Source organism: Mastigoproctus giganteus, chromosome 5, assembly GCF_048544385.1.
Source record: "Mastigoproctus giganteus isolate SK-2022 chromosome 5, ASM4854438v1, whole genome shotgun sequence".
Lineage (NCBI taxonomy): Eukaryota > Metazoa > Arthropoda > Arachnida > Uropygi > Thelyphonidae > Mastigoproctus > Mastigoproctus giganteus.
In genome coordinates, this window is record NC_143579.1 from 5,914,030 (window position 1) to 5,931,751 (window position 17,722).

Consider the following 17,722-nt stretch of genomic DNA (forward strand, 5'->3'; position numbering starts at 1 on the left):
AATAGTACTAATGGTTCAGCAGTTACGTGAATTCACCCATGTAACTGCTGAACTCAATGCTCCCTACCGTTAAGAGTGTTATTGTATAAGACATGGCTTGTCCAGCGGGTGACTTGCCCAGGAGAACCCAGAAACCATGTAAAAGTATTTAGCTTTAAGCAAGGTCCATGCTACAAACTTCAGTGCCCAAGCTGTTCTCCTTTGGTAGCTACATAAAAGAAACAAAAAGAGTAATCAAACACCCTACACATACAGCAATTTTATTTATGATTGTAGTATTGTGATCCATGGAGAAATGCCTAAGATACATTTCATATCCAGGCCGAGTCACTTACAGCGTCGAAGCCCTAAACGAAGAAGGTTTTTCGATCAAGATTCATAACATGATGATGTCAGGATAAAGAGGTTCATAACTAGAAGCTGTTGATGCCAGGATAAAGAGGTTCATAACTAGAATCTGTTGATGTTCTTAACAGAGTAGACACCGATAAGGGCCTGTGGTTTAAGAAAATCGACTTCCTTCGATGCAAAGCGATCAAACATATACTTATGTGAGTAAAGAGTATTTCGATGCTGTTCTTGAGTGAAGTTGAAACACTACAGTACCGAAAGTGTCAAAGTGTAAATATGTTACAAATCGCTTTGTACTGGTGTAGTTAGTGGTGGTATTGCAGTAAGGAATTCTAATAGGAACAGACAAGCCTGCATTCGTTTAATTCGAATCGATATGTCAACTACCGCTTAAAAAAAACAAGATCATCAACTCACCAGGTACTCATGTTGAATAACTGTAGCGATTCTATTAATCAAATCTTGTTCAGCTGTATGTGATACATTAAGTATCACAGAGTTGAAGTAAATGGGCACAAGCTGCCTCTGTTTGGTACCATTAGACAGTGAAGCAGCAGGTGGCCACTTTGATGAACCAACCAATGGCATATTAACAGACTCATTGCTCTGATAAAGTATTGGGTGGATGGCTGTCAGTTTAAGCATTGATGGTCGAGTGATGAACTGATCTCACGTAGACACAGCTGCTAAATTATATAAGTTTAATTATATAAATCAGTAGTCTGTTTACTGTATGTAGCGGGCTGTAGTGTTTTTAGCGATAATGCTTCTTTTCAAATTTAGAAGATCCCACAATTTTCTAAATTGTGAGATCTTTAATATTTGCTTATCTGGCTCACCGGATCGGCAAAGCGTCTTTATCTTTATTTTGAATTCTCCAAGAAACAAAAGGGTAAATTCTAAGAAATAAGCTGCTACGCAGCAATTGTAGAAATAAAAATGTCTTAATGGATCCATTGTTATAGTTAATAGTTCCAATGGTATCGCGTGTTCAAAAATTGTGGGAGATGTGCAGACACAAAACAAAAATTGTTTCCTATGGTGTACTTGATCTTATATATAGTATTTCAACCATGCTTTACTAATTGTAATTAAATTATATGAAAGTAGATAGATTCACACTGCTCTGCGTAAGGAGACATTTAATGATTTCATAACTTACAAAAGGAAGAAAGATGAATCTCTTACAGACACACATTCAACACAGTCAACCATGCTAAATCGATAATGCATCCTTCATAAAAAAAAGTTCAGACATGGTCTAATATGTATGCTTCTTTGTACATTAGCCCATTGATCCACTACACCCCTTACTATTGGGTGAAGCAGATCAATGAATATTGCATTTGAACTGTTAACTTTCTAATTCTTTGAGATTCCTCTAAGTTTAACTTTTTTTTAATGCGTATCGAATTCTACTCAGTTTATCTTGTGCATAAAAAGTTTTCTTTACCATTTCGTATTTGAGTTCTACAAATTAGAGAGGTTGTCTTAATCTTATTTGAAAATATAGTTTGATTTCATATATGAAATCTAAACTAAATCGTTGTTTGGGTTTATCTATGGTCGATTAATTACTATGGTCCGTTGATTAAAAATACTCATTAATTTTAACTGGGACTTCTGTTACGGGGAATTTGATATAGAAAATGGATCAAAACCTGCTAGAATTCTACAGTAAATTGTGCGATCTCCACAAACACATTTATAAAATGTTGTGCATAATTTGAGCAGGCTAATGACAGTGTGAATATTAATAAGCCGTGAGGAAGCCTTCAGTCTCAATAGTTTTTCCCCAACCCCAGTCCTTTTAATAACGTCCGTCACAATATCAAAACAAAAAACTACTCAGCAATATGGGCACTCCACCAGAAACTAACGGAAATTAAAGATGCGATCACAAAATGATATTACGCTATCTCCATTCGTATCTTAAAGAAGGAAGCGGAACTGTATGTACTCTGACATGACCACATTGGTTAGGAGTTTACCAATTATTTTATAAGAATATCATTTTTAAAAAAAATTAACAGCCACGAACTGCAGTCAGTTAAAAGGCATGTACTACTGTACTTTCTCTTGACACTCGACTAAATCAGGCATGTGTTTCTCTGTAATGGCTCAGCCGGTTGACTGTAAACCAGTGCGTTATTAGAGCGTAAGTGTACATAAAGCTTGAAGTCATCCCGTGGACGCAAATAGTGTCGCAAGCAACTTATTAGAATTGGAATATTCTAATAAGTTGCTTGTGACACTCAAGCAACTTATTAGGTCTCATCACTGAAGGCCCCCTATTATGGACCTAGTTAAAATACCCAGCATTGCAGAAAGAAATCAGCTCGACCCTAGGCTTCCATTCGGAAACAGTCTTAATAATAATGTTCTTAAGAAACACGATAAATTTTAGCCATTAATTGGCCAAATGCGTCACAAGCAAGGCCAGCAAGCTGTCCTTGTGACGCACAGTTAAAATCTCAACCTCCTTACTACTCCTGTGAACTCTTCAGATGTATTGTCTACGGAACTTATCTCACTGCCTAATGATTCCAAGAATCGTAATGTGAAGCTGGATCACCTGCATTTGACAAACTTTGCTTGTCAATCGAATTAATTAAATAATTTTGAAGTCAGATTGTTTAGGAAGTTTGAATTGTGACCGTATAACGAATACTGATGAATTATATATGTTACTTCCTGTCCTTTACATTGAATATATTTACAGTCCTCCCCACACTGGGTAGAAAAGACCGGAATTCGAATCCAGTCAATGACTCGAGGTATTTTTATGAGTTTTTTTTTTTTTTTTTTTTTTCAGGATTTATTGATTTTTTTTTTTTTTTTCCCTCTGGAAATTTTGGATCTGTTTTTCGTCCAACAAACAGACAAATGGACCACAGAATACACGCAATTTACAGGTGCCTCAAGGCGTTCGTTGCTTTGACGCTTCACACAAATACGCTCCTAGTCTTTTGACTGTGTAAAGGGGTGAATACCAGTTTAACATCGCATGTTAAACTGGTATACACCCCTTCACACAGTCAAATCAACAGTTTTTAATAATAATCCCAACAATGGTTAAACTCTTCTCAAACCCAGTAAGATGTGCGTGTATGAATCATAATAGAATCTTCCATTGAGCAGCGTGTGTTTCCGTGGTTATGATTTTCCATAGAATGGCGCTGATCAAATCTTATCAGTCTTTCTACTCCGCAGAGATACCGCGTATGTCTAAACTCATCTTAATCCCTCAGTACCCTGAGGGATGTGTAAAACGCCCATGTAAGATAAGATGTTCACAACGTCTTTTTTGTTTCAATTGCAGGCGGATGTTCCCCCCGTTTAAAGTGCGCATGTCAGGACTGGACAAGAAAGCCAAATACATCCTCCTGCTGGACATCGTAGCGGCGGACGACTGTCGATACAAATTCCACAACAGCCGATGGGTGGTGGCTGGGAAGGCAGACCCAGAAATGCCAAAGAGGATGTACATCCACCCCGACTCCCCCAGCACGGGCGAGCAGTGGATGCAGAAGGTCGTCTCCTTCCACAAGCTCAAGATCACCAACAACATCTCCAACAAGCACAACTTCGTAAGTATGACTTTAACGTGACCTTCGCTATACGACACAGCTGCTTCCGTTCGGTATGGAAACCAGAATGCCGGCTTCCCTCGCAGTTTGACCCTTCGAGCAACTTCCACTTCATGCGCAGATAAATCTCTGTCCGCTTTTCGCCCTCACGTGGTGCGATCTTTACCACATTAACTGCGCTAGAGTTTATCACGACCCACTCTTGACAGGCGGACACTACGGCGCCTCCATCGAGTCGCTTTCCCGCCCAAACGGACTTCGCCGTATCTGCAGAACCATAAAGACAGTTGTCGATACAAGTAGTGAGCACAAATAATTCTCCAATTATGTCCGTTGCATTTCGGTCTTTTCCTTAACGGCTTTTAGCTGCCATGCCGAGAGAAAAAAAAAAAAAAAAAGATTTTCGTTTATTTTATTATTTTTCCGTTTCGCATTTTAGTTTATTCCACCTGTCGGAAATCCAGCAAACTGCAGATCACGCGTCACCATGGAGATGTCGCGATTGTGCAGTCTACACCTAGTGGGAAAAGTTAAAAACTATTCATTTGTGCATAAACGGGCAAAAATTGAATCCACTTGATGGTACCACACCACGTGAAATATTTAAGCGTGCAGTTTCCATCTTGCATGCGCGTGCAATAGTGAAAGTTGCTTCCCTGCGCATGATTACGTCATCAACTAAAACTAAAACAGTTTAAGTAAATTATTTATAACGATTAAGAAGCTATGTGGAAGATAGCATTTACTTCAAGTTTAATCTTAAATTTCTGTTTATAAAAGGCGATTACATTTAAATATTAATTAACTTTAAAGTTTAGTTTTTCTTTGTGTAGCAATTTATCTACTCCAGGATATGAACCTGACTTTTGTGTTTTGTTTTAATTTTTAGTTTGGGTTTATTTTGAATATTTTCGAATATTATCAATTACTTGATAATATTCAAGTAATTGATAATATTCAATTAAAACTTAAATAATTAACTTAATCTTACTTAAATAGTTATATATAGGCTTAGCCTTTAATCTATTTAAAGATAAACACGCCGATTGCTGTGGAAAGATCTAAACGTATTGCTGTACTGACTACGCCATTAGGAGTAGGCGAAAGGAGGAAAAGAAAAAGGAAAAAAAAAGCAAAGCTTAATAAAAGATTTAATAAAAGTGCTTATTCGATTTGGTGTCAAGTAACCTCCCTCCCTCCTTACTTATCTCTCACGGCGTCATTTGGAGTACCATCGATTGTCCTGCGTCAGGCAATGATGACTGAGGTAATTTTCTTATTACGTGTCGGTCCAAAGGGGCGGAGCGATAAAACCGGATATCCGGCGAATGACTAGACTGCATGTAAGTGAGGTGTGAAATATTTATGCGTGGCTACACAAGATTGTTCTCCTTTCCTTCTTGCAATAATCACTAGATTGATTCAGGCTGTAGATCATTTGATCTATTTTATTTATTTATTTTTTTCTATTGCTTCTTAATAGCGGAGTTCTGGGCAATCACCGGTGCTGCTTGACCCAAAATACTATGTCCACTATAGCTTCTTATTCTCCCACAACTCCGATTGTCCGTGTAGACTAATCTTTCAGGTAGCAATTAAAAGTCGCGTGCAATTTATTAACGCTGCCTCGATTGTTCAAATTAGTGGTGTCTGGTGTTCAAAATTCCTTTTTTTCGTCTTGATCATTGCAGTGTTTGTCCCTTATTTATCTCTCTGCAGGAGTGATGGAGTGACCAAACCCCTCGCCTCCTGCGATATGGATTTAATTTAGTGTCCGTCTCTTTCCCTTAGCAATCACTCCCATTGCTACCCGTATCGCTGTCGTTATTTGAGTAACCTGGGGCAGACGGGGGATTTGTTAGAGTTGGCTTGGCAGACGTTAGTGTGACAACGCGTGTTGGATAGGCCTCCTGGTGCTACCACATTGCTCCAAGCCTAGAAGATTTCGGATGCAGTCCCCCGGACCCCCATTTCTGTATGAGACACTCCTGAAACAATGGAGTCGGAATCACACTGGTCGACATTGAACTTTCGCTACCCCCGTAAGTCAGAGACGCTGACTCGTTGTACGCAGGGGGTTGGCGCCAAGCATCCTTTTTCCACGAGCTACATCTAATTAGAGGTCGGAACGTTAAATGCAATACCAGCTTCAAGAAGCCACCCTCGTTGAGGTAAAACAGAGTTAAAATCAAAGAGACCAGTCGGCAACTCCCACATGCGTTAAGGTCAGGAAATTCTCGGAATTCCCACCCCCTCGCGTCAGAGTGGGTATCACGATTTCTAACTCATTCACACTTTTATTAAAAATTCTCAGGATTGGGAGGGGGGGGAATCTCCCGTGCCATCCTTCCTTTTTCATAGATTATTTGAGAAAGTCACGGAAAAATTATCGGAAATGTCATTCGGTTGTCGTTCTGAAAGTATCAGAAGCGACAGGAAAACGAACTAGGAACAACTAGAAATCAGGGAAGGTAGCTCCTAAAATTCGAGTCCAAATGTCCTTATATGAGCTGAGTCGACAGCTCTCAGGCAGCGCGCTTAATGTGAACATTTTAATTTCGTTACCAACGTTGCTCTAGGCGAAAAACAAATGACAGGTGGGACTGCAGATACCTCAACACAACGTAGCCAATCAAAATAAGTTAAGAGGTTTATAATGTAGCAACAACATTGCCAGCAGCAATGTTGTCACTGATGACTGTAGTACGCAGGGAAATTCAGTAGGTTTTGTTGAATGCCACGAAGTTGTTCCGATAGGCAGGGCAAAACGTGCTGAAAACAAATCGATATGAGCGTTAAAAAAAAAAAAAAAAAAAAAAAAGTTTAAACCAACCTTTCATTTGTATTTCGCCTCCAGGAGTAACAATGTCGACCTCTGGGGACTTGGTGTTCCGGATAGAAATTTCTTTAGTAACGAGACACTTTAAGCGGTTCTAACTGGGAGCGATCTACCTGCCACCTCCCTGGGACCATCCCTTTGAGCAGCACAACTAAGTACGTATAAAACCCCCCATTTTCTGGTGCTGCCAGCTGGACTAAGGCGGGCCAGGTGTTCTTGCAGGGCAAAGATGAGTTATGAACCTCTGTGACATCTTAATTATCGGTTTTCAGAGTCAGAACTCGGGGAACGTGCGTGAAAGTCCCGGGAGGCGTTAATTTGTTTACTTTCTTAAAAGCAGTCATTTGGTATTGTGGGTAAATGACACGTCTTTCGTCCCCAGGCTCGCCCTCCACGTTGCCAGCGCTCCGTCAGTAAGAACGAACATAAACATTAACCAAACAGGTCACAGCAGAAACAGGGAGAGATCCGAGGGATCAGTGCTGGAGGTTACTTCCCCTACCCCAAATAGTAGTGCAGTGATGAGTTGCGCTGTGCAGACAGTCCGAGTTTGCATCCCAAGTATACCTATGTGCGATCTTTCACATTTCTCTTTAATAGCTTGAATGCTGTGTGAGTGCCTGTGTATTTTACTCGCTGAAGTTTCATTTTTGTTTTCCTTTAGACGATCCTCAATTCCATGCACAAGTACCAACCAAGGTACCATCTGGTTCGAGCTAACGACATTCTCAAGCTTCCCTACAGCACATTCAGGACATATGTGTTCAAAGAAACGGAGTTCATCGCGGTGACCGCTTACCAGAATGAAAAGGTGAATTGCTGTTTTTCTTTAATTTAGTCTTAAGCTTTGTTCATCACTTAAATTCTTCGAAGAGACCCAGTCCTATGCATTCCCCTCCCCAACACCACATACACGCATACTATTAAAAAATAAATATATATATAAATAAATTAGAAAAATGTATTTAACCCTCCAATCAAGGATAAATAATTATTAAAAAATAAAATGAAACTGCTGTTGCCTCTGGTTGTTTCTCTAAAGGAAAAACCAGGTTACCGGAGACAGAAACTCAGACGTTATACATTTTTTGGTATTCATGACAAGATATTAAATACAGAACTGGTTTAAGATAAGGTTACATTAGTCTAAATTCTGTAATTTTCAACATTACATAATTGTATTATCAAGGATTGGGCGTAATTAGACCAATTCACAATGTCTATAAGTTGTTTACAACTTAGTTTACACACCAGTACATTGGAAACACGGGTCAAATTCTAATCGGTTACGGGTGGAGGAGATCTAACTTTTGGGGCCTTGTTATTTAACGAAATATTTCCCTGACGCAATAGCTCAGTCAGCAGCTATGACGGAGTTGGTAGAAGAAAAACCACCCATTTTGGTTTTTCTTCCAACAAACAGATCAACCGGAGTTAGAACACAGTTTGGAGACACAAAACACTGAAGTCTCATAGACTACGTTTCCTGCGGGAAAACTGAAAAACATTCTTCTTCGACCTGTCGAAAGTATCTCCCTTTTTGCGTTTGTGTGCCCACGACAATGCGTAAGTTAAATCTTGGCGAATTCGGCCTCCTTTACTGATCTTGCAAGTTCAACTGAAGAAGGAGCATACTCAGTAACGAAAATAGTTCACGTTCAAGAGAGGCGGAAACTAAAGCATTTGAAGAAACACATCTTTATATTATGACGCATGAAAAGGAGTTTCGCAAGACCAAAAAAAAAAAGATGAGCGTAGAAGAGTAGACGGTGGGTGAAAGAAGAATATTACATGGCCTTGAGACGACGTACTTATGGAAGCTGAAAGTGCTTACTGACTCATTAAAGTAAGTGGCATTTGTAACCAGTTTAACTGCAATTTTTAGTTAGTTGTGCAAAATTTCAAGATGTTTGTGAAATTTCAAAATTCTAGCATCTAGTAAGAACCGATATTAAGCTGGAATGCTAAATATGAGAGAATAGGTTGTTTAGAATACATAGGCGCATCCATAGAGCTGACTTAGCTGTATGTATCAAAAATAGCTTCATTCGAAACATTAGGACTATTTATAATGCTTTAAGAAGCATTTGATTTCTTTCAAAATTACTTAATTTTAAATAGTCTTCAAAAATAAAGGATCGCTGTAGTTTGGCTACAGTAACTCCAAAGGAACTTTATTATTTTAATTCTTTTAACTTTGCAGTGTTGATCCCCTTATATTTTCGCGCCAAGCACGCTGTATTTGTATATTGTGTTCCATGCGAAGCCCATCATTTTAACATTAAAAATGTTAATTATTTCTTCGAATTTATTAATTATCATTTTAGTGTTTAAATGATTACATCAATGTGTTTAGTGTCCATCGCAGAAATATGAAATCTCCCTTTAAATAATAAGCTGATAATGATCGCCTCATCAACCCCCTTAATATATTTGGAAATATATATTTTTCCTAAACTACTGTCAGATACTTCTGAAGACAGATTAAATTACAGTTTTCAGAGTGAACGAAACTTAAAGATTAGCATATTTACTCACACTCACCTCAGTAAATGCGACTGGTTCATCTGGACACAAACTTTCAGAGCTGTAGAAAAGAGGAACTCCTGGATTTCTTGTCAAGGACCAAGGGAATTACGTATTTGCAGATTAAAACTGAGTTAGTAACATATCCAAAGGCAAAACTATAATGTGTTCCATACGAAGCCCGTCATTTTAACATTAAAAATGTTAATTATTTCTTCAAATTTATTAATTATCATTTGTGTTCAAATGATTATATCAATGTGTTTAGTGTCCATCGCAGAAATACGTAATCTCCCTTTAAATAATAAGCTGATAATGATCGCCTCATCAACCCTTCACCCCTTAATTCATTTGGAAGTACATATATATTTTTCCTAAACTACTGTCAGATACTTCTGAAGACAGATTAAATTACAGTTTTCAGAGTGAACGAAACGTAAAGAATAGCATATTTACTCACACTCACCTCACCTCACCTCAGTAAATGCGACTGGTTCATCTGGACACAAACTTTCAGAGCTGTAGAAAAGAGGAACTCCTGGATTTCTTGTCAAGGACCAAAGAAATTACGTATTTGCAGATTAAAACTGAGTTGGTAACATATCCAAAGGCAAAACTGAAAATTCACATCACACAAATAAAACGCTCAAGGTAACACGGCTAGTATAGTAATGGAATCGTGAAACCAATAAGGAATGATGGGAAGTACGTGATTTTGAGATACCAATACCCGGAAGAAGAGAAAAGAAAGAAAATGAGAAAGATGATAAAACGGATTTCTATTCGGTTTTAAAGTTCGGAAAGCTTTGATATCTGTACTCACTTGAAATAGGCTTATGACCGCCGTAGCCAAGTGATCAAACAAGACAGTAGTCACGTGGGGGCTGGTATACCAACTTTTGTGATGTTCTTGTATTCTCTGTCTGTCTTGTAAATTCTTATGACTCTATGTAGCTGTGCCGAAGTATTTGCAAGCCATTATTTAATTCTGCGCTCTACTGCATACAAACCCAATAGATTCTAGTTCTCTAAAGGATCAACCGCAGACCTTGATGAACTAATGAATGCTATTTGCAGCCCACTGTCAAAGGGCTTTCTGTCTTAATCCTGTCCATCGAACATTGTTCTATCCAACCTCCAGTTCCTTCTCTAGAGTGCCTTGTGAATTTGCACTTGCCTAAATACCTTTTCAAGGAACAGCTAAAACCGTCATTTCCCTGTTGCTCATGGCGTTATTTTAATGGTCTTTGGAATGTGGCTAAAAACAGTGGACGACCAAATCTTTCAGTGTTATGAGTATATTTCTTTGGTATGCTTCCAACCTTGATCAGCAAACTGACAACTGATATTCAATTCCCTCAGCTTTTTAAAAATATCTGCAGGTGTCAAATGAACCTTTTGCAAAACAATGGCAGCGGTTATATTCAGCTATACCTCATTCCCTTGAACCTCAGTATTGTAGAAGTACAGCCTAATATCTGTTTTCATCTTTGTTGGAGATGCCAAATGCTGTATATTTATTCCATGATTTTTGATTCTGAAAGTTTACACTTTGGTCCTTTTTATACTTTTACGACTGAATGATTAGATTTTAAGCAATTTTATGACATTTCAAAAAAGTAGGAACCTTGCCTCCATTTTTTTTGTTCATCCAAAATGTCTTGGATATCTTGGATGAAAATCCAAAATTTCTTGATTTCCAATCATGTCATTGAAACCTATGAAAAATGCAGTTTTCTGTTTTCTTTAAAATAAAAAATTCATATAAGCATTCTTTATTCTTAAAGCCTACTAAATATATTTATCATGGCTTTAAATATATAATATATTTAAATATACTACTAAATATATTTATCATGACTTTTTTAAAGTTTATGTAAATGAGTTAACCCTTGATATAAATACCTTTTTAAACTATCAACATAATTATAAATAAATCGATAAATGGTTTAATACTGAGCTAATATTCAGTTTAAATATAAAATTCAGCAACGTTTAAAAAATTATAAGGATTTTTATTTTGTAGATTACAAAATTGAAGATCGATCACAATCCATTTGCCAAAGGATTCAGAGACACTGGAGCAGCCAGGAAGGACAAAAGGTAATTTGAAAATAAAGATATTTTTAGAATAAAATTTAAACCAATACAATTATTTTTCTTAGCATTATCGTTTTTTTACTAATTCAGTTTCGATTAGCTGAACGTATCCGAACGTGAATCTGATCAAATTATCATGCCAATTATCCAAACCAATCAAGAATGTGGCCCACATGCGTTACGCTTAATTTTTCATACCAGTTAAAAAAATTTTTACAATACTTGCTTTCGTTCACTAATATTTTAAGTATGTTCTATATCTTTATCATTTTCACTGCAAGTAATTTTACCATTCCTGAACCCTCGTAGGCAGCATAATTGGTACAACCACCGTCCGCCCCAAACCGGCTGGAAAAGACCTCAGGTCGAATACCGTCAATGAAACGAGGAATTTTTAAGAGCCTTTTTTAAAACCTGGCTAAGTTAGTCGGTCTCAGCCGAGGATAGCGTGGCTTTTTCTCCCGGAAACTTGGGTTTTTCGCTCAGCAAACAGCAAATCGACCAGAGAACACACGCAATTTACAGACATATTATATACGGCGCAATATGGCCTAAGTTTCTGATGCAACTAAACCTTACAATTCCTATAGAGATAAACGTAGAATATAAGTTACAGTGGGCAAAACCATGTGGATGAATAAAATAAATTAAAAATAACAAAGTCAATATCAGATGGTAAAATCCAATTGAGACGTTTCATTTTCTTTTAAGACCGGAGAAGACTTAAAAACTTCCTCATGCCATTTATTTATGGCTTGAGGGAGTGTTTGTCGATGTTTAGAATTCTATTTGGATGAAGGGAGTTTGCAGAATGAGAATGTTTGCTTTCTTTGGAATTACGTTAACGCATTCAGTGTTGTGAGTGCGTGAATGTAATTGGGTCTTAAAGGGTTCAGTCAATGTACTCTTAAAGTCCCAATTACTTTGTGTAATAGAAAACTCCCACTGTACACAGCGTCCCAGAGGTTCGAACCCATAAGAAAACAATATTATATATTCTTAAGGTTAAACATTCTTATTTATACTTGCCTTTCGTAAAATGCAGAAACAAATATCCTTTATGGTTCAACTAGAAGTACATTAATGGCATGCAATTTGAATGTACTGTATTAGGAATAATAATATAAGAGATATATCCTTTTAGGATTTGTGGTATAAAACAAATTGTTTGAGATCAAACTGCAGTGTTGCTAACATTAGCAATTATTATTTTATTTATTTTTAGACGCCAATCTTTGCTTGGTTCCCAGGAGATTTTCCCGAAAGATGATCTATTAGGAGGAGGACACGATACCAGCGGAATTAGATCCGTTGTAGATGACGGAGATGAGAGCAGTGACAACGACAACATAGAAGTAGATGACCTCTGCTTGGAGGAAGGTATGATTTGAAGTTTCTGGTAAATGTAATGTTTTAGTTCCACAGTACAGTTCCAAGTAATTATTTAAGGGAAGATGAAAATCCATTGTTAGATTCTACACCGATCCATCTGTATATCGACAAATTAACTAGGTCTTTCCGATCTGATAGGTCCACTTTTGGAGATTGTTAAGTAAGAAGCGTACACTCATTCCCGGGAGTTATTTATTGCGAAACAGCATCAACCAGAGTAGTAGCATTTGATGGAAAGGTTCAGCTGCATTACCCAGCGGCTACATTCCTTATTTCTTCATTTGCATGTTCCTTTGAAGTCATGTCGTAAGTTACGAGACGAACAGTGCGGAAGGCGCCATCTCGTGGCTAACAAAATGCGCTAAGACTGCTTATTCTTTCCCAGGGGAGGGTGTGGTTTTATTAAAGTAGCTGACTGTCATTGCTTCTTGCGTTTTCTGTTGGCGTGGATTCAAGTTGCACTCCTTTGCTTTTCCTTGTTTAAACAAACTACTTCCTGCACCGCTCAAGAATGTATCGGTATACAGCTAGCATATGCAAATGACTTTAAACTCTTCAAACAACTGATTATAGAGAAGATTCGCTCGGGGATTCGGGCCAATGGCATGAGCGTCATTATGTAACGTACAAAGCGATAAACAGAAAAACATTAGCAAACGTTGTTAAACTACAATTATATTGTACAAGGTCACCGTGCAGTGTTATAAAACTGTCGCATTTATTTAAACAGCTACAAAACAGCAAACATGCCTTAGTGTGCAGCAACAAAAATAAAGTTACACAGCTCCAAAGCAGAGACACAATACAATTTTCATCAGGTAAAAAACGGATAAAGTACATAATGAAAGAAAAAAAAAAAAAAAAAAAAAAGCAATTTAAAGGCTTAGGTGACGGTTGCGGTTAGAGATTTCAGTTGCCTCATGAAGTGTCCAGGGTATCAAATATCTCCAAGTTTGCTTTGTTAATTGATCTTGCAGTCCTGTAGTTGTAATATCCATAATTTGTTCTTGCATAGGATGGTTTCAGCAATGGATTTCTTAAAGCTCTTTTCGGTGCTTTGAAGTTAATTTGTAAGACGAGGTGAGGATAATTTATGGTACCATTTACCAGCTGGTTAAATAGTAGATCGGCTTTGTCTCTTCTTTCTTCCAGTCTCAAGTCTAAAGAGTATACACCACTCTTGCTAAAATTTCTCATTGTATTGTAATCCATTTTTGAAACAGACGTATTGCATTGCTCTTTTTTTTTTTTTTTGGATATTTTGAATTTCTCGTTTTTGGTAAGCTATATATGGGGAGCAGACCTGGGAGATATATTCTAGGGCTGGCCTTAGCATAAATTTTATGTAAAGATATATGAATAGTGCCAATTGATTGAAGTCTCGGTTGATTGTTTTAAGAAATCCTAGTTTTTTGCTAGCTGCTCTCACAATGTTTGAGACATGGACATCAAAGGAAAATTGATTCTTTGATGAAAATACCCAAATTTTTGACAGAACTAACTTTTTTTGATCGCCTGGTTGTTGATGCAATAAGAAAAATTATTTATTTTTGTGTGTGCGTACATTGGCAAAGCTCATCAGCCAGTGCCGGATTAAGGCGCGGGCTAGCAGAGCCCTTGCCCGGCGCGCCATTTTTTAAGGGACGTCAAATTTTATAAATCATGAAAAATATATACATGTGTATATATATATTCTTAGTAAACGAGGCGCCGAAAAATCATTCTGCCCTTGACGCAAAAATACATTTTGTCCAGCACTGTCATCAGCTCACACTTAGTTTCATTGACACCATTCTATTTTCATTGATCCACTGAATTACTTGTTGCAGAGCTTCATTAAGAATGGTAATCCTCTGGTTTTCTTTGTTTGAAATTGTTTAGCCGTTTACCTAGCTGTGGTAAATGGCTAAACAATGACGTGAAAGATGGCCACTTCCCGGATAATAAAATAAATACACTTCATATGAAACCGTTCCCATCCCAATAAGCTCCGTCTAAAAATACTCTTTTATTCTAACAGTTCGTTTCTCCCACACCCCACCCTAAATAATTGCTTCGTTTTACACAGGGTAGGGGAGCTACTTGGGGGTATTCTGCGAGTCAGTATAGATTTATTGAAATCAACGCTAATGTTTCAGGGATGGCAAAAACAAATCTCGATCGTTACCGATTATTAGTAATAATATAATGACAGTATGTGGGGTGTTTATATTTGTCATTTCTGTAAAAAGCTTTTACATTTATCTCAGGTGAATCGAACCATCAGATACGGTGCGACAGCGTGAATAAATTTTCATACCAAATGTCGCATGGCGAGGTACATTCGCACTCTACAAGTCGTTACTCCACATTTTTGTTATTACGTCTTGTCAGGGTTGTGTCAAGTTGACTTTTCACTTGCGACGCTGCCTCTCCAGTATGTCAACCCAAATCCATCTGATTGGTTCGGTATTGCGAGGAGGAGCGTGTATGTTCGCACGAGCTTTCTATTCAGCCGATAACGTTTGGTTTATCGCGGTGCCAATTATATTTAAACGTTTTCGAGATCAAGTTACGTACGAAAAGAAAAATAAGAAAATAAGATTTACTGCTTTACTTTGTTTACAATTTTTTTTTTTCTTTTACCCAGGGGACCAGAAGTCCGAGCGAGGAAACGAATGTAGACACGACAAGGAGTGCAGTCCCTCACGCTCCAAGGAGGACGACTCGGCCGGCAGCCACGTGATCCCTTCTCCGACGGACCCTCTGCTCAACCCAAGCGACCCTGCAGCGGAATCCTCTGACGACGCGCTGAAAGGGAAGAAGATCCAACCGCAACTGGTGCCATCGCTGTACCCGTCGATCCTGCACCCGGGCGGGCTACCGCACGTGTTCTTCTCTGGGCCGTCTGTGACCACAGCTCCTTCCCACCTGTCGCTGTTCACCGCCGACGGAGTTTTCAAATCGTCGCAGCTCACCACTACTCTGGCGGCCATGCGGCACCTGCACGCGCAACTCGGCCACCGCTACCCCACCTTCGATCATCCACTGGCCACCGAGCTGGCGGAGTTCTCCGTCTCGATGAAGGGACTCAAACAGCATCGCTACGCTCCGTACGCACTACCCCAAGACGTCCCCGCAGACAACCCCGACTCGTGCTGCAAAGACAGGTGCATCGCCGGCGCTCCGCTCGCGGCCGGCGAGCAGATGACGTCGTCCTGTCTGCCTGGTTTCTCCAATAACCTCCTGCCCAAGTTCCCGCTTCTGTCGCAAACCAAAGGCTGACCTCTGACTGCCGACAGCGGCCCAAATGTAAAATAGTTCGACTCGTCTTGTTCGACACTGGCGATCTTCAACAGACGAACTTGCCAGACGTTAAGCCGGTACCGAGAGACGCTCGGTTTTATTTATTACAAGGTCAATGCAGAAGAAACCTCTCGGTGTACAGTGGTCGTATGTGTGTGCGTGTGTGTGTGTAGGTACAGTAGTCTGCCTGTCTGTGTGTAGTTACTTAATGTTCCTTTTTTTGAACGTGCTTCGCAACAACCCATGACTGGCCCAGAGAGTGCACTGTCCTTTAGTCAGGGCATATTTCCTGTTCTCCAAGTGTCTCTGTGTTCGATATCAGCAAGAATTTTGAAGTGGAGCCCCCGTCCCCAGTGACTTTTGTCAGGTCACCTAGAACTATGCAGTCACCCTCATCACAGACCTCGATGACGAAAGGTCGCGGACTTCAGCTGGACCAAAATGAACGGACGGTTATTGCAGAAAAAGTGTAAGAATGAAGCCGTGCCCTTGATAAGTGACCCTCCTCCTAGTGTAAGTAGTGATGTGCTGCATGCTAGTCCAGTTGCTGTAATATATTGTTTCTGTGCTAGTTGACGATGTCAGTAATAAAATTTTACCACGTGACATCCTCTCTGTCTTCTCTTTTGTAGTCTCTCCCATCCTACCAGAAACAAAAGCATACTTGCGCAGATATTTACACATCGGTTCTTCTTAATATACAGCAACATTCCACCCCCACCCGCGGGACCTCAAGTTCCCCTCCCCCACAAATATCCAAAGGCGCTAACTCTAACGGGACTTGTCCATATTTTAAAAGAAGCGATCTTCCAACTTCCCACGCCAACTCCCACAGTTGCAGAAACAAAAATGATTCATCTTTAATTCAATACAACCTCGCTGGCAATCTCTTTGGCTGCGTGGTAGCAGAGGGAACAATTACAAAGCTTAAATACTTCCATCTGCCTCTCGGTCGTCAAAATGTATTGCAATTCCAGTTCATTTGGGCTGTGTCACCATAGCAACCAACCTAAAGCATTTTCCGTGAGGATGTTCAATTATTTAATCATTAAATTCGAATTAAAGTGGAAATTTTTCCTGCCATATTAGCGAAGTAATGATCGATACAATTTCAAAAATCATCTCGAAATCCCGAAGAAATGTTATCACTCGCGTTCGTACTATTAAAACAGCTTAAATAATGTCTCAGTTTAACGACTGAAAATCTGAAAAGAAATAATGGACGCTACATTTTAATAATCTTTATTGCTATTTTGAAGATATATTTACAACTAAGTGCTTAAAAATGTAATAAAAAAAATTGTTCTGGTCTAAACGGCCAGAAGTGATTTAAGTCCATAATAAAAATACTGCTTTGAAGGTAAGTTAGTGGCACCCTGGTGGATAAATACAGGGCCATTATAAAGTCCTTGTGCAGTTTTAAATTTTCATATCTTCCGTTCTATACATGATAAAAGCAATCTGTAAAAAGGGTAAGGGAAAGAATTTATTATAGTTTTACATATATTTATTCTTGGGACTGTTAATTCCCAACGTGTCACGTATATAAACTGAGATACGATTCTGAAGTTCTACAAATAGTAGGTGCAGTTAATTTTTAGTAATACCCTGAGTCACTTAGTTATTGTAGTCCGAAGAT

General features: G+C 38.7%; 1 protein-coding gene across 1 annotated transcript in view; it reads left to right on the top strand.

Moving 5' to 3' along the window:
* Nucleotides 1–16,586, top strand: part of LOC150085141 (T-box transcription factor TBX3-like) — a 52,173-nt gene extending 35,587 nt beyond the window's left edge. The window contains exons 2-6 of the mRNA XM_090373048.1: nucleotides 3,674–3,941; nucleotides 7,445–7,591; nucleotides 11,333–11,409; nucleotides 12,632–12,786; nucleotides 15,428–16,586. Of these exons, the coding sequence (XP_090229174.1) occupies nucleotides 3,674–3,941; nucleotides 7,445–7,591; nucleotides 11,333–11,409; nucleotides 12,632–12,786; nucleotides 15,428–16,062 (1,282 nt within the window). The 3' untranslated portion in view covers nucleotides 16,063–16,586. The remainder of the gene's footprint in view (nucleotides 1–3,673; nucleotides 3,942–7,444; nucleotides 7,592–11,332; nucleotides 11,410–12,631; nucleotides 12,787–15,427) is intronic.
* Nucleotides 16,587–17,722: the final 1,136 nt, after the last annotated feature.